Source organism: Piliocolobus tephrosceles, chromosome X, assembly GCF_002776525.5.
Source record: "Piliocolobus tephrosceles isolate RC106 chromosome X, ASM277652v3, whole genome shotgun sequence".
Taxonomy (NCBI): domain Eukaryota; kingdom Metazoa; phylum Chordata; class Mammalia; order Primates; family Cercopithecidae; genus Piliocolobus; species Piliocolobus tephrosceles.
In genome coordinates this window covers 79,995,820-80,014,041 of record NC_045455.1, presented here as the reverse complement: position 1 = coordinate 80,014,041, position 18,222 = coordinate 79,995,820, and the positions used below count along the sequence as shown (strand labels likewise).

The 18,222-nt window shown below is 39.9% G+C and overlaps 1 protein-coding gene across 2 annotated transcripts in view; it reads right to left on the bottom strand.

The window, feature by feature from the left end:
• SOHLH2 (spermatogenesis and oogenesis specific basic helix-loop-helix 2) overlaps positions 1–7,487 on the bottom strand; it is a 46,350-nt gene extending 38,863 nt beyond the window's left edge. The window contains exon 1 of one of the 2 annotated variants that reach the window (XM_023208676.1): positions 7,357–7,487. In XM_023208676.1, the coding sequence (XP_023064444.1) occupies positions 7,357–7,404 (48 nt within the window). In that variant the 5' untranslated portion in view covers positions 7,405–7,487. The remainder of the gene's footprint in view (positions 1–7,356) is intronic. The other variant, XM_023208675.2, reaches the window with a different exon arrangement.
• Positions 7,488–18,222: the final 10,735 nt, after the last annotated feature.

Sequence of the window (18,222 nt, the reverse complement as noted above, 5' to 3'; positions counted from 1 at the left end):
AGTAATTACATTACTGACATTAACTAGTGTACATTAACTTCATTAATGTACTGTAATGAATTAGCTAATATTAATTACTTGTGAACATTTACAATTTAATGTGAAATGACCTTATTCCCTTTCATTTGTTATTTCAGGCTTCCTATTTACTGTAATTTTTAAATTTTTTTCCCATACCTACTCTTAGGCTGATCAAATTTTCATTTTTCCATCCTGTTGCTCCTGTAATGCTTTGGGACTGAAATCCCTAATTTTTGTGCTTAAGTGCTTAATTGTCTTTTTATTTGGAATTAATTTTAGATTTACAGAAGAGTTGCAGAGAGGGTATGCTGAGTTCTCATAAACACCTGACTCAGCTTCCCCAAATATTAACATCTTACAATCATAGTATGTTTATCCAAACTAAGAAATTGTGAGGTTTTTTTTTTTTTTAACCATGAGAAAGATAACCCTAAGAAATTAATATTAGCATAGTACTATTAGCTACACTACAGACTTTATTTGAACTTCACCAATTTTTCCACTAATAGCCTTTTTCTGTCCCAGGATCCCATCTGGATAACAGGTTGTACTTAGTCCTCGTGTCTCCTAGTTTCTTCTAATATGCAATGGTTTCTCAGTTTTTACTGGCTTTTGAGGAGTGCTGGTCAGGCATTTTGGAGAATGTTCCACTACTTGGATTTGCCTGACATCTTCTCATAATTAGACTGGGACTATAGATTTTGGGTAGAATACCATGGACACGAGCACATCCTTCTTATGGTGTCATAAATCAGTGAGAGATTGCCAGGGAGGTTCACCTTGGTCGCTTGGTTAAGATGGTGTCTGCAAGGTTTCTCCACTGTTAAGTCCCTTGTTTATCCTTTCCACATTCTTGTTTTCAGAAGGGAGTCACTAAGTCCAGACACACTCAATGGAAAGGGACTAAAGTACCACCTCTTGGAGGGAGGAATATCAAACAATTGTGGATGTACATTAAAAACCATCACAGTAATTGATAAATATGTTAGTGGAGATGGTTTGAGGCTTTGCAAATATCCCATTTCTCCTTAAAGTTATACCCTCTGTTCCAGCCCTTCATTTGTGGATCTTGCCTGTAGCAATTATTACTGTGACATTCAACTGGTGATTTTCTATTTCCTTCCATCTACATTTATGATTTGGAAATCTTATGTAAGGAGAATATGTTCTTTCTCCCTCATTTATTTATTTAGTCAATTGTTTATTTAAATCAGTAAGGACTTCTGGATATTTATTTTATTCTTTGGGTTACAATTCAATACTATCATTTACTTTGTTACTCAAATTACTCCACTTTGGCCACTAAAATTTCAAAAATACTTAATTTTTAGTAAGTATACGTAGCAATTTTCAATTAAGATGTAGAGTTAATCTAAATCTACAGCCTCTCTCCAAACACGGCGGCATACTTAACACATCTCCCTCCACCCCATAGACTTCTCATGCTGTGACTATCTGGAATTTTAGTTCCAATCATTATTAAGTATTTACATTTATTAACATTTACACTTAATTTTTCATTTCTCTTATTCTTACAGTTTCTTGTATCTCATATTTGCTTCTTTCTTGGATTCATTTTATTGAATTGCAGTACAGGCTCAGAAAATTCTTTTAAAGACTATCTGATGGCATCAGAGTCCTAGCATGTCTGAAAACATCTTCACTGTGCTCTCACAATTCAGTGCAAGTTTTGCCCAGCAAATACTTACAAGGTCAAAATTATTTTGTCTCTGAATTTTCCTTCTGGAATCCAAAGTTGCTAATGAAAAGAATAAGCTGCTTTGTTCTTCTTTAGATGCTTTTCTTTTCTTTTTCCTCTGGGTTCTGATAGTTTCTAGGCTGTGTTTGAGTATAGAGCTTATTCATCCTACTTGGCACCCAGTGGATCTTTAGCTCTGAAAATTTTCTTCTGTTATTTATTTGATTACTTCCTTCTTTCTGTTGTCTTTGTCTCTCCTCGTAAATCTTCTATGAGATGCTGGATGTCTTAAGTTGATCCTACATGCCTCGACTTCTCTCTCAGAGATTTCCTCATTTTCCAGATCACTGGTTTAGTCTTCAGTCCTTCTAAGTATTATTCTAAGTATTATAATTTCAATCCATTTAATATAAATTACTAATTTCTAAGATTTTTTGGTAATTTTTCATTACCTGCTATTTTTAGGATGTGATATTCTCTCCACAGATACAAATTCAAATTTTAGAAGTTTTTTTTTTTCCTATTCCTTTACATCCTAGTTCATTCAAGCTGCTATAACAAAAGACTATAAACTGGGTGGCTTGTAAACAACAGAAATGTATTTCTCAGCTTGGAGGTTGGGGAAGTCCAAGATCACAGCACTGGCAGATTAAATGTCTGGTGATGGCACAATTTCTGGTTCATAGATGGCAATTTATTTGTGTTCTCATGTGGTGGAGGAGCAAGGGATCTTTCTTGGGCCTCTTTTCTAAGGCACTAATCCCATTCACGAGGGCTCCTCCCTCACGACCTAATCACCTCCCAAAGACCCCATCTGCTAATGCCATCACCTAAGCAGTTAGGATTTCAACATATGAATTTGGTGGAGGGCACAAACATTCAGTCTATAGCACATTAAAAATCTGTCTCTTTAATTGTTCGATCTGTGCATTTGTCTAGTTTTGTTAATGTCTGGCAATCCTTGGTTTCCAAACAAAAAGATGAATCAAGAACTAAGTGGATGTGAACAGGCAGTTTCTCCTGCAGTTGGGGTGGTGGTTCCTCAGTGGGGGCCTCCTTTAATGGGACAACTGACTATGGGTTTGGTGTGAGTGCACAGGATGAGTGAAAGCAACAGCCGAAGAGCAGAGATCTTGGCACCAGCTAATTGTCAAAATCAAGGTGGGCTTTACTCTGAAGATCAAGTATGTTAGTTTATTTTCCCCCTAGGAAGAACTGCCTTTCCTTTCCTCTTTCAGTTACAGAGGTCTGGAAATTACTGATACCAGGAGTCCTCATCCCATGTATAGTTCATTTTCTTTAGAGAACAGTTTCTGAGTTTTATCTTTCAGTTAAAGGCACCATTGCTACTGCTTTAGTAGTCAGCTGGGAGAGTCCACAGGGTAAATCCAGGGGGCCAACCTGGCCCGGTGTTCTGTACCCAGCTAATTCAAAACAGGTGAGCACGCTTTGGGCTACTTTCATCTTTGTTTCTGTCAATATTGAGCCTGAGCTATCACTAAAATTGTTTTATCACTGCATTTCTTCTCTTTGTGTCTTTTAAGCTGTGGATTTTCTACTTTTGTTTTAGGTGGAATTGGATCCCATCTGCTTTCTAAATGTCACATTTTTCTGTGGATTTTTTTTTTTTTTAACTTTCAGAGAGAAGTTGTTTTGTTCAAACCAAGATCCCATTAAGAACTATGCATTGCATTTGGTTGTTACAGCACCTTGATCTTTTAATTTGGAATACCTGTCTTCTTTTTCCATGCTATTTACTTAAAGGAATCATCACATTTTGAAAACATCTGCTCTGGAGTTTGGGGTAGATGGGGAGGTTGACCTGTGTGCTCAATCATCTTCACCTGCACTACCCTACGCTAAACAGGATACAAATTTAAACTCCTTAGCATGGTGTTTCATAGCCTGCTACCAACCTACTTCACCAACTTTATTTCCTTCTACTTCCCTCAATGCTCTATATTCCAAGAACACAGCACAACACTTTTAAATGAGTTTTGAAATATGGAATTTCTACAGTAGAGAGTGTTGGGACCCTATTAGTGTGTTTCCTTTTCATTTGATAAATACTTCTCATTTCCAGCCACACTTTAGGAGCAGCATGGGACTCTAAGCCTTTGTGATGCCTGTGAGTGCAGATTGTTTGCAAATCTCCACCATAGCACGATTTCTTCTATACAAATATATTCTTTGTGAACCCAAAACCAAACAACGAAACAGTCATTAACAAGTGATCACAACAGAAGCAATTATAGTTTTGTTTTTTAATTAACCTGATTAATGGAAGCAAATATGAATGCCCAAAAATCACCTATCTAGTACAATTAGGGTGTATGATCATATAATTGATCTTCCAAACTGAGACACTTTTGAGAATGAAAGGAGGTGCCATTAATAATTACACTAAAATAACACATATAAACTAGGGTGTCCTGGGATATAGTTTGTAAAACTTTATATCAGTAAGGTTTATTTTTTCTTTTAAAATATTCTGCCACTTTATGTATCTGCTTAAATATGCTTGATGTTTATTCTCTCCATAGATATTTATTGAGCCCTTACTATAGGGCAGACACAGGGCTGGGTCCCAGGAACACAAGGTGAACAAACAAGACAAGGCAAGGTCCTTGTCCTCATGGAGCTTACATTCTAATAGCCCTTTTCTCTGCTAAGAAAGCATGGCGTTCAATCCTTGGAATATAGGAAGAATGGAGTATGAGCAGTTCTACTAAGGGTGTTACTAATCCTTTTTCAACAGCTTGATGCAGTGGGAAGGGAGCAAAGCCATTTGAGGCAGACAGACCAGAGTCTTGTCACTTAGTTCAACTATTTACCAGTGGCTTTGAATAAGACACTTAAGTGATCCTCGTCTGAAGGATCAAAATACTTGCGTTGCAAGTTTGTTATGAGAAGTGTTTGTATAGTGCCCTGCAGGTGGTAGTTATTGCCATGTTTTTGCAAGTAATACTGAACCTGAGCACAAAGAACACAGAAAACGTCAAATCAACCTAGCAGGGGAGGGGCCAGAGGAGAGGGGAAAATGTGTCCATGCTGGGCTCTGCACTGTTGGAATCACAGTGCTCAGGAAACAGGGCCTCCCGCAGAGCATAAACTTTAGAATAACAGAAATCAACTGCTTAGCTTGAGCCTTTCCCTAGCTAGCACACGGCATTCTGACTGCATGACACCCCTCAGAGGCTCAGTTCCCAATGTCCCCAGAATCTCTCAGCCTTTTGGGAAAAAAAAGTCAAGAAAGAGTTATGAAGGGCAGAACATGCGTAGTGGGAAGCAGGAAGAAATCTCAGGGTAGGTAGGAAGACGATCTGGAAAGGGATGAGGAGAAACAAGCACCACTAACCCACCGTTCTGTGCAGGAGCCTGAAGTTTTTGCATAGTGTCTTGCACCATGGCACAGAGAGGGTATGACATAAAGCAGCTCTGGAAAGAACTGATGTGCTCTCTTGCCAAATGCTTCTTTCCCTGCCTTACAAAATCAGGGCCATAGCACACTTGGAATGTTAATGGACAAATCAGAACGCTGCTCAAGTCCACTATCCCAATTCCAGTTAACTCAAATTAAGGGAATAGTTTATAATCAACATAAATCTGAATATTTAGTTAAAAATATCTTGTTGACAATGTAATATGAACACAGGTGATGAAAAAGATCTATTGATAAAAAGAAAAAGGAATGTTTCTAGTATATTCTGCTTGGAAAACTGCCTTTTAGTACATCTAAGATTTTCACCTGCAAGCAATAATTTGAACCAATGCTAGGCTTCGTTTGATGAAATATCTTTTTCTGTTTGAATTGCTTACTACACCTTTGTAAACAAAAGTGACATGTATTCATTGGGAAACACTAAAAAAAATCAAAAAAGAAAAGTGTCTGTAATTCCACCACTCAGGGTAAGCCCTATTAACCTTGGTACATACCCTTTAAGTGTGGGCGGTTTTAATAACACGACATCATTGTCACCAAGACACTTCATCCCCTGCTTCATTTCTGTGATCACAGTAACATGCAGGGCACTCTAGTCTCTACAATTTTTAAAACACTGGATTTCCATTTGCAATCTGTGGCAGGCTAAACCCTTAATTAGTAACAGCAGGTGCTGAAGTGCTTAAAGCAAATCACTCCTACATTTTAGTGAGTTGTTATTTATGTCACTCTTATCACCAGGAGCAGAGCAGCCCACAATCAGCAGCAGCTGCAGGGCTGAGGCTCTCATGGGGCAATTGTGGGCCTTCAGTTTCCCCAGGAGTCAAGGGATTTAAACAGCTCTATCTGGAGAAACTGAGCAAGCGGCTCTTCTCACAAAGGCACACAAAGGGGTCAGTTGGGGTTTCACACTCTCTTAAGGGGAGGAAACCACAATTATTTATGTTCTACTAGATAATCAGATATCTCATTCAGAATTCGTTTTGTGCAGCTTTGCCTAATCCTGCACCATAAAATACTATTTTTCCTTCGAGTTTAAATAGGTTCTTCCATCTTGAAAAATTAAGAAAACCTGTTAAACGGGTCCACTTCAGAGGGATCCTAATTCCATTTCAGAAAGCTTGCTCTTAGGAGAGGAAATTAAGTTTGCAGAGTATTCTAAGAGGTAACAAGACTACACTCAGCACCAAAGGTTGCTCTCTCCTATTTATCAAGATGCGGAAAATAAGAAGATGAAAGCGCCTCTCCCCAGCTGGCCTTGCTTTCTAGCGTGGGGAGGTTTCGTCTATGCTTTCCTCCTAGTGGGGTAATCATCACCTTTCACTTTTATCGAAAACAGTTACTAAAGTGATTTTGTGCTTTGCTACAGGGGCTGAAAAATTAAGGTGCTTTTTCAAGAGAGGCTAGTGGGCTTTTTTATTTCCATGCAGATGGCAAATGCGTGCAGAGCAGGTCCCCTTCCCACCACGGCTTTGGTTCCACACAAAGCCGCCTATTTGGGTGGAAGCTCCACGAAGGACACTTTGGAATGCCACGCCAGTAAGCAAACTGGAAATAAGCATGCCCAGCTGTGCAGAGACGGGACTGCAGGGAAACAGCGCGCCTCAACTTTCTGATATTAAAAATAAAAATTGTTCATTTTTGTCCAGTCACCAGCCCCCGAGTGCCTACAAAATTGTGTTTCTAGGTAGCTAACTCTACATGTGGCCTTCTGCTCGAAAATTAAGTTGGGCAAACGTCAAGGGCTAAGATGGTTTTTTTTTTTTTTTCCCAGTTGGAGAATTCACATTTATTGAGTAACTGATGTGATGCAATCTGGAATTTTTTGGATTCCATTAAGTTTCACTGTGAACATTTCATCTGTTACTGGGTTTTCTTTATAACACGATTCAGTTCTCTTTCTTCCTTGGCCTCCTCTCCTGAGATAAATCAGCCCCGTCCCCCCACCTCAGGCCCAAAGGGCCCGGTGGCACCCGGGGGCACCCTCAGAAGCAGGGTCCGCGCTTCCCCAGCTCGGGGCGTCCGGGAATAGTGGACTCGCGCCCTGGAAGGGGCCCTTCCTGCTACCCGCTCCTCGCGGTTCCCCGAGAATGAGAGCTCCCCGGGCCGAGCTTTGAGGGCCGCGGGGGCCACCGGCCCAGGACCCGCCCGCGAGGTTATAAACGCAGCTGCCTCCCCTTCCTCAGCCTCTTACCTGGCCCGAGATCTGGCCGTGCTCCTGGCAGATAATTGAGGAAGCCATGGCCGCTGCGCACGTGCTGGGTCCTGGGGCAGCCTTCCAGCAGGAGGAGCTCCACAGCCGCTGCGTCCCGGGCCCGCCCCCTGCACTAATGGCTCCTGGCCGCAGCTGAGGGCGAGCACGCCCCGGGCGCGCTTAAAGTGGCCCTGTCGCCTGGTCTGGCGCCGGGGGGAGAGGCAGGCCGTTCTGAGGGTTCCCCGCGGAACCCGGGTCGGGGGCCTGCCCGTGGGGACCACTCAAGCTGTCCTGGGGGCCCTTAGGCGACCGCGTCATTAGCAGACTGCGCACTCCAAGTCCCCTTCCCAGGGCAGCTCTCACGACACTAAGCCCCGCGTAGTCACTCCCACTGCGCCGCCTGGGGAGGGGGGAGGCAAGGCGTCACCTCAAGATGGTCTAAAAATTTTAAGAAGTCGTTTCTTATTGGCAGTCTTTCCAGTTTAAATGTTAGGAATTAGCAAACACCTGGGTTTGTTTTGCTCTTTTCTAAACAAACATAAACAGAGGACAGGGAAGGCGAATACTTTTACGGTGCTTTCTTTCCAAGCCACTAAGAAATTTAAAATGTTAGGCTGGGTGCAGTGGCTCACGCCAATAATCCTAGCACTTTGGGAGGCCAAGGCGGGCGGATCACTTGGGATCAGGAGTTCGAGACCAGCCTGGCCAACATGGTGAAAACCCGTCTCTACTAAAAATACAAAAATTAGCCGGGTGTGGTGATGGGCGCCTGTAATCCCAGCTATCCGGCAGGCTGGGGCACAAGAATCGCTTGAACCCGGAAGACGGAGGTTGCAGTGAGCTAAGATGGCCCATTGCACTCCAGCCTGGGCGACAGAGAGAAATTCCGTCTCAAAAGAAAAAAAAAATTAAAAATATTAGAAACACTTCATTCTTGTGCTGTGATTTAACAAATACTGTCCCTATTTTGTCAATGGAAACAATGAGGCGATAAAATTTTCTCGTGGCTGCTGCTATGTAAACCCCTCTACTCATCCTTCACTGAACATTTTACTGAGACCTATTGGGCGTCAGGACACGCGAAGGATCCTTCCGCGGATAAGTCTTGACTACTGTACCATGATTTTTCCATTGCTGTAAGTGCGGTGGCTATTGTGGATGAGTGCAGACTCTGGATCTCACTAGAGCATATAACACGGGAGCTCTACGGGAACCATCACTGCAGGCAGTCCCTGGGCAAAGTCTCCTGGTTCCTGAGCAGCTGGAGCTGTGTCCTGGGGGCCTGATTTAGATCCCGGGGGCATGCAAAAATACTGCTGTGGTACTCTACAATTCTGATGGGAAGAAAAGGAGCAGATAAACTTCTGATGGGATCATTCTGCATTACTTTTGGAAGTGTACACGTCTTAATAGAGTGTATTAAGTGAAATTAAGTTAAATTTCACTTCTATTGCTTTTCCAATTAGGAACTGACAGTATCCAGACCAATGTCTGTGCGGGAAGTGGTTTGCTCACCAATATAAGACAAAGGTGAAGTCCTGCCCGGGCATTGGCGTAGGGTGTGAATTGAGGCAGCTTTGAGCATTTCGTCCTCAATGCACAAGCACCAGATTTCCATTGCTCCACAGGTCTAGACTAGTAAGTCTAATTCTAATTGACAAAGACAATGTTGAAAGGGAAACGGACTCATTGCTTTTAAGTAAAAAATGCCCCTAAGATTATGTGAAAAGAAGTCATCACTACTGTGTTGAAGAAAAAAAAAGATAATAAACTTCTCCTGTATTTAGAATATGAGTCCAAGCTTCCTAAGAATTAACTTAGATATTTTTGTTTCCAATCTCTTTAAAAAAAAAAAAGAAAAGAAAAAAAAGGCCAGATGTAGTGGTGGCTCATGTCCATAATTCCAGCACTTTGGGAGGCTGAGGTGAGATCACTTGAGGTCACTAGTTTCTGAGAGACATAAGGACACCCCAGGCTCTACAAAAACTAAAAAAAATTATCCTGGTGTGGTGGCACACACCTATGGTCCCAGCTACTCCAGAGGCTGTGGTGTGAGGATTACTTGAGCTTGGGAGTTTGAGGCTGCAATGAGCTGTGATTGCAGCACTGCTCTCCAGGCTGGGGAACAGAGGGAGACCCTGTCTCACAAAACAAACAAACATAATCTTTCTTTGTAAATCAACAGAAATCTACTCTAAAACAATGTCTCTTCCCAGAGAAGACTTTGCCCTCCAAGGGACATTTGGCAATGTCTGAAGACACTTTTCATTGTTATCACTGGTGGTGCACTAGCTTCTTGCCAGTAGAGTTCAGGGATGCTGCTAAACATCCTACAATGCCCAGGACAGCGCTCTACAACAGAGAGTTATCTGGCCCAAAATGGCATTCATGCTGAGGTTGAGAAACCCTACTATTAATATAAACCCTCCAAATTATAACATAGAGTGTAAGCCATTTAATTTCTCTGGCACCTTTCACATTCTTGAATCTTGTGTAGTGGAAAGGAAAAGATGAGGTTTGGAGGAAAGGAAAAAATATTACACACACTAAAATAGCAAACTCAGTATTTCAAAGCCGGAACTGGTGTAAATTGCGTTGGTGGTTGCCTGGGGAAAAGAAAAGGTCAGTTTTAATCCTGTCCTTTCCCTATTTAAAAACGTACAAGGGTTTCTCTGCTTATTACAATTAAGTCCCATTCCTCAGTGTGGCATTAGGGCCACATTACCTTGTCCCATTCTGGCTTTCTAGACTTAGCTTCAAATCAAGTGACTAGATTAGTTTCTATTCCTTAATAGTGTCCTGAGGTCCCCCCAAGAGTCCCCAGTGTAAGATTTGCACAAGCAGATAAAGTAACTTATTTCTTTGGAATTGTACTATTGATAGGATAAGTCACCTGAAGCCTAGAGGAGCCCCAAGCTGCCTTAAAGGATAGCACTTGCCATCACAACACTGTGAGCACAGTTCATTGGTTTGCGAACTGCCCTGAATATATCTTCTGATCCTTGCCAGCTGCTAATTCACTTATTCTTTGATTCTGAGCTCTGCCTGAAAAACATTTCCTGTCCCATTATCCCTGCATCAGAGGCTTCCACCCCTGCTGCGTGCATGCCTTCTTTCTGCCTCTCCCTCAGTCCTCCTAACCTGAAAGTACAGTTCTGACAGCTGCGTTGTCTGAGGTTTAGCACACCTACTTACTCCTGAATGTTACACTTGTGCTTGCTTGGGTTTCTCCCACACAACAGGCTGACTCACACTTTTGTTTTGTGGTTAGTCTGAGAAGACAGTGGAAAATTTTCAAAGTAGTACTAATTCCATCTGCTAAAGATTTAATATTGATGTCCCCCCAAAATTCATATTCAAAATCTAACGCCCAGGTAATAGTATTAAGAGGTAGGATCTTTGGAAGGTAATTGGGTCATGGGGGAGGAGCCCTCATAAACTGGATTAGTGCACTTGTAAAAGAAGCCCACGAGAGATCCCTCACCCCTTCTACCACGTGAGGACACAGTGAGACGATGCCGTCTATGAACCCGGAAGTGGGCCCTCCCCAGATATTGAACCGGCTGCTGCCTTGATCTTGGACTTCAGAGCCTCCAGAACTGTGAGAATAAATTTCTGCTGTTTATAAGTCACCCAGTATGTATTTTGTTATAGCATTTCAAATAGACTAACACCATCTCACACCTCTGCTCAACAATTATGACTTGATTTTAGCAGCATGGTAAGGCAGAGACTGTTTATTAGATTTCATATCCTAGTATTTAGTATACATACAGAAGGTGATAATAGATACGTGTTTTTCCCAATGAGTTAAGAACCATTGCCCTTAGGCAGTAACAAAGGTCAAAGAATAGTACCAACTTCTAATGATGCCCTGCATTAGATTGCAATAAGACTTGACAGTTTTCTCATCATTCAGTATATTAATTCACTTTTTAAAACAGGATTTAGTTTCTACTAAATCTGCCTCATTTTAATCACAAGTCTTTGCTAGGAAATGTAGAGCTAAACCAAAGTAACACTATAACTATGGAGGAGGAGCTGTGTCACACAAAGTCCACAGTGGGCCTGTGCGATTCCACGTTGATTCATTTTGAGTGCATCCCCCCAGCGTAGTCATTGGTTATAGCTCTATGGGCTGAGGAGATCACAAAGTTACAAGTGAACTCATTTTCCTTTAGCCACAGTGACAGCCAACTGTGGCTGTATGAAGTCGTGAGGAATTTCTTTAGCACAAAAATGTCAGGCCACCTTAAAGGAGAAGTTTCTTGTTTGTAAAGGTGAAGGATAAGGGGGAGTAGAAAAAATGTCATTCGCACTTTATTTGTGAATATGTCGATGTATACTAATATGGTTTAAAAGTCAGCTGAGAGGCCTGGTGTAGGTGGCTCACACTTGTAATCCAAACACTTTGGGAGTCCAAGCCAGGAGGAATGCTTGAGGCCAGGAGTTCAAGACTAGCCTGGGCAACATGGCAAAATGTCATTTCCACCAAAAATAAAAAAAAAAAAAATTAGGTGTGATGGCACACACCTGAGAGGCGGAGCTCAGGAATTTGAGGCTGCAGTGAGCTATGATCACGCAACTGCACTCAATCCTGGGAAACAGAGCAAGACTTTGTCTAAAAATAAAAAAGTTATCTGAAGTAATTTTAATTTTTTTATTTTGAAAATTTCATACATACTTGAGTATATTACATATGTATTATTTAAAGTATAATAATATGGATGTGTATGTAGCTACCACTCAGCCTAACAGACACTATCAATAATTTTAAAATACCTTATGTGTGTCTCTCATTCACATTTTCCCCTCTATCCCCAGATAGAATTACTATTTTGCTATTTATTTTTACTTCTTTTCACTGCTGAAACCAGAATGAATTGTGATGTGTGAGAGAAAGAAACCTTTGTGTTAAGCCTCTAAAGTCTCAGAGTTATTTTTTATAGTCATAATAGAGAGATTAATAACTTGAATTTAGGTGCTGCATTAACAAAATACTAATACGTGTGGTATTAACTTAGCAGGTCTGCAGTGAGAGGCACAGAAACAAATATGGGAGGTTGGAAGCCTGGGATCCCTGTTATGCCATAGCAGACCAAGTGCTTACTAAGACTGTAGGTCACAGGAAGGATGTCGGGAAAACAACTAATAATAATGTGTTGATATGGTTTGGCTATGTCCCCACCCAAATCTCACCTTGAATTGTAGTTCCCATAATCCCCACATGTCTGGGAGGGACCTGGTGGGAGGTAATTGAATCATGGGGGAGGTTACCCCCATGCTGCTTTTCTCATGATAGTGAGTGGGTTCTCATAAGATCTGATGGTTTTATAAAGCGCTTTTCCCACTTTTGCTCGGCACTTTTCTTTCTTGCTGCCATGTGAAGCAGGACATGTTTGCTTCCCCTTCTGCCATGATTTTAAGTTTTCAGAGGCCTCTCCAGCCATGCTGGAACTGTGAGTCAATTAAACCTCTTTCCTTGATAAATTACCCAGTCTCAGGTATGTCTTTATTAGCAGCAAGAGAATGGACTAATATGTGTGTACTAAATGTTACTGACTGCCTTTGGTAAGAGAGAAGAAACCGATGAGCTTGCAATATAGTTAACCAGTTTGTAAGGAGAAATAAAAGGGAATAGAGAGAGTCTAGGAAAGAATCTAGAAATTCGGGGCATCTAAGAGCATTAAAGAGTTGGACAGGCCAACTATTTCTAGATCCCAAAAAGAAAGAGATAAGGCTGAGAAAAGTCTTGAGCCACAAAAGGCCACTAATACTCAGCCTTGTGGCAAGGATCAGATTATGGATAGGTGTTAACTTCACATCACCTTAATCAATTAGTTAAATATCTGCATGGTAGCTGCCATTAGGCAGAGAGAGGTATGGGTCAAAGAAACAAATCATGCTCTGAAATTATTTTATACATATTGACATACGGGTCAAAGAAACAAATCATGCTCTGAAATTATATATTATAGAACTGACTACTATTTTGATGGAATTTATATAAACTAAGACTAAAAAGCCTTTGAACTGTAAAATCACCTTTAGACACCCAATTTTGTTCAAACAGAGTATGAGCTCTGAAAGCTGTGCATCCCCAATAGAGGGCATAACCTCATCATCCACTTTGAATGTGGGCAAGAAGATGAAAAAGGAAGAAACTCCCACAGACTGGAGCCAGAGGCTACTGAGAAAAAATGGACAAGAACATTCCTCCCAAGAGCAGAGTCAGAGCCTAAGAAAGGAACCATCCCCATTCCCAGTGAAGAGGGCTTTCACCATATCTTCCCAATGGGATTTTATAAATGCCGTGGATGAGTGATGCTGTGTATTCTTCCTCATCTGAGCAAAAGTTATTATGGGCATCCTTCCATGCTCACCCGCTGACTGCTACATTCCACAGTTGTTTGGGCCCAGCTAGTATTTGCCTATCAGATTTTACAGCATTTGTACTAAGGCTTAAAAGAACAGCATCCTAGAAAGACATGGATGGAAATGCAAAAAGATTGTTTAGTTAAAAGAAATCATTGTTTTAGTTATGTTCAGCAGACTTGAAAATATACCAAGTTAGAATCAATTTTAAAATATCAATTGAGATTCAAGAACATGATTCAGTGATGCAGCAGGCCAGGGGCCATCACCATCAATGAATAGCTGAATTTATCTCTCATGTAGTTGCAAAGAAAGATATTATCTACTGAAGAAAACCTAAATACCTGTAAGTCTTACTAAAAATATTGTCTGATACAAGTGAGCATAGGCTGACTGCTTCAACCAGTAAAACCTAAATCGCAGTGTCTTAACACACACAGAAAAATACAAAAGGATTTCCTTTTCCCTCACATAAAAATGAAATGAGGATTAGCAAAGTGAGAGGAATGGATGTGCTATATGAAGTGATTCGGGGACCCAGTTTTCTTCTACCTTGTGGATCTGCTATCCCCGAGCCCTTGGAATTTGCTTTTAGACCCTCCGTGTCCACCCATAACACAATTTCTTTTTTTTAAAACACAAACAAGAAGGATCACCTGGGAGGTTGTAATGGGCTAGTCACAGAAATGACATATATCACTTACGTCTAGGTTATATTACTCTGAAGTCAGTCGCACCTAGGTGCACACAGTGTGTTTCACATCCCATCTCTAAACACAGTAGCATACATACCACACACTACTAAAGTGTTTCATGATGTATCACTAAGAAAAGAAGTATGTGTGCACCATCACACGCTGGCAAACAAAGTGTTTAACACATACAAAATGTAGCCTAGTTCTGTGTCCCACAGAAAAAGAAAACAGTTTGGTGGGTGTATAACTACAGTCTTTGCCACAGACCATCAATTTGATCACCAAATAAATACTTTTGCTCTTTCGTCCCAGAATATACTTACCTCCTCGCCAAGGTAAGACAAAGCCCCATCCATTCACTTTATCCAGTGCAAATTTCAGTGATTAAGGTGAGAAAAACATATTTAGGTGATAACATAAAAAATGTTACAGATGCATAGCAAAATGGATTTTTATATTAGATTTTAAAATATTTGCTTTTATTTTAATGCTTTGTCCTTTGCTTCTGGCATTGAGAGAAACGGGAAAGATTTAGCTTCTTACTGTGAAGAAACAGAAAAGTAGACAAAAATGTATGAAACAACTGCAGATATTGACATGCACCTTAAGACTATGACCCCTGAGAGGAATGACATGAGGCCTATCCATCGTTCTAGATTTCTACCTGCAGGTACAGACCCAGAGTAGGGTAGGGGATCCCAAACAAAGCATGGTGGTTTCATGTAGTTGAGAAGACAGAGGCTGGAGTTCAGGGAGGCTGAAGTGGCTGAAGTTGCAGAGCACAGCACCAGAGAGCAAACAGATATGTAAAAACAGAACTCCAGAAATCTGCTTAGGGGCCCCTTGAGAGTCGGCTGGATATTAAGACACGTAAGCCTAGAGTAAAACTCTACGAGGTCAAGCAGAGTGCCACACAAGCCTGTGAGGCATCTGAGTTCCAACCAGCAAGAGTTGAGTGTCCCAGCTGATCACTCACAGAATTTACTAGTGATTCCACAATAGCTATGCCTTAGAAATGGTGCTAAACTCTCTCTAGGGCAAAGATCACTCTATATTTACCCTAACAAAGGCTTGAAAAGAAGAAACTGAACTGCAAGTCATTTAACTGCCTACAAGAATAAATCAACAACCAACTGTGAAATCATCAATGCCTAGCATCTAATATAAATTAGTAGATATTACAAGAAGCAGAAAATGAGACCTAAAACCAGGAGAAAAAAATCAGTCACCAGAAAGAGACTGAGAAATGAAAAAGATACTGTAATCAGCAAATAAGTATGCTAAAACAGTCATTATATGCCTATCCAATTATTTAACGGAAAACATAAATACAGCGACAGAAGATATAAAAAAAGAACCAAAAAGAACAATAGCAAGTGGTTTACAACAGGCTGTAATTAAAGGCCCAGGAGGACAGGAAAGGGCAGAAAAATAATACAAAAATGGCCCCAAATTTTCCACATTTGATGAAAACTACAAATATAAGAAGCTCATTGAACACCATGCAATATAAACACAAAACCACCTTAATAAAACTGATTTTGTTCGTTATTAGCTAATGGCAAAACATTTTTGAAAGCTTATATTTATAGTCTATATGTATACAACCTATATGGTATAATCAACATATATTTTAGGGAGTTATTTTTGTCTCACGTTTTGTTGTGTGATATATGAACAGGGAATCACAGAATCTTAGTATCAGAAGGCACATTGACAGCAACCAAATACACACCTCCACCACTGCAGGAATCCTTCCTATAGTATCTCTGAGGAATGGTCACCTAATCTCTGCTTAAACAATTTCAACAATGATAAACTTACGATTGGGTAGTTCTACAGATAGTAATATTTTCTGTATTTCTGTAGCTGAGTTGGCAAATTGCTTTAATAAAGTTAAATGAACTCTATAAATTCAAGATTTTTCTAATTCATAGTCAGATTAATTGAATGTTAACCTGTAAAAATAATGTCCTACTGTCAAATATATGATATGATCTCATATTTATGTAGTGCTTTATTATTTTAAAGGTACTTTTTCATATCTCAATTATGTTTAGTGATTTTAATGCCAGTTTTTAATATTCTGGTACACTCTGCCTTTTTAAATACCAAAATCCTAGCACTGTTGTTACAATTTGGTTATTCTGATATTTAAAATCAACAATCTAAATTTTTTACATATTAAATTAGTTATCTATAACTCAATTACTTAATTTATGAACAAAATTAATACAATACATATAGTATAGAAGTCTAGACAGGTCCTCACTTGGGCACACAGCAAAAAGGAATCAAATAGTGTTACTGATAAGCTTCTGTTGCAAGAATAATTCTTAGTCCCAAATAAGTAATTTCTTATCCAGTAAAATATGAATGTAATAGTACTAAAACTGATATAGGTAACTATGCTTTGGAATCCTATACATGATAAAACTAATTAAGATAATGAAAAGGTAGCAATAATTTATTAGAAATCAATACTACATAGCTCTTTATGCATTTTTAAAAAATCCATCCCCAGTCAAAAATCAAAAGGTGTTTTATAAATATCTCTACGAGGTCATTAAGTAAAAAAATTGGATTATTTAAAGTTAAACAAGTCAAAGGAAAATATTGGGAATTAGCATATAATGCTCTCATCATTATTGTTTTGACATCTTGGTTGGAAAATTCTCCCAAAAATAGCTCTTTTCTATTCAACATAGTACTGGAAGAGATAGCCAGAGCAATCAGACAAGAGAAAGGAAAAAAAAAAACCATCTACATAGGAAAAGAAGTCAACCTATCTCTCTTCAAGGATAATACGGCCCTATACATAGAAAGCCCTACAGACTCTGCCCAAAGGCTCCTGGAATTGACAAACAACTTCAGTAAAGTTTCAGGATACAAGATCAATGTACAAAAAATCAGTAGCATTTCTATACACCAATAACATTCAAGCTAAGAGCCAAATCAAGAATGCAATCCAATCTACAATAGCCACATACACAAAGACATATACAAAAACCCCTAGGAATACATGTAACCAAGGAAGTGAAAGATCTCTACAAGGAGAACTATAAACCATCACCAAAAGAAATCAGATGACATAAACAAATGGAAAAACATTCCATGTTCATGGATTGGAAGAATCAATATTGTTAAAATAGCCATACTTCCCAAAGCAATCTACAGATTCAATACTATTCCTGTCAAAATACTAACATTTTTCACAGAAATAGAAAAACTATTTTAAAATTCATGTGGAAGCAGAAACGAGCCCGAATAGCCAAAGTAATCTTAATCAAAAAGGAAAAAGCCACAGGCAACACTTTACCAGACTTCAAACTATATGTAAAGCTACAGTAATCAAAACAGCATGGTACTGGCACAAAAACAGACACATTGACCAATGGAACAGAATAGAACCCAGAAGAAAAAGCCGCATACCTACAGCCATCTGATCTTCAACAAAGTCAACAAAATTAGGCAATAAAGACAGGACTCTCTATTCAACAAATGGTGCTGGGATAGCTGGCTAGCCATATACAGAAGGATGAAACTGGACCCCAACCTTTCACCATATGCAAAAATTACCTCCAAATGAATTAAAGATTTAAATGTAAGTCCTCAAACTATAAGAATCCTAGAAGAAAACCTAGGAAACCCTTTTTTTTTTTTTTTTTTGAGACAGGGTTTCATTCTGTCGCCTAGCCTGGAGTGTAGTGGCATGATCACAGCTCACTGCAGCCTTGACTTGCCAGGCTCAAGTGATCTTCCCACCTCAGCCTCCCAAGCAGCTGAGACCACAGGC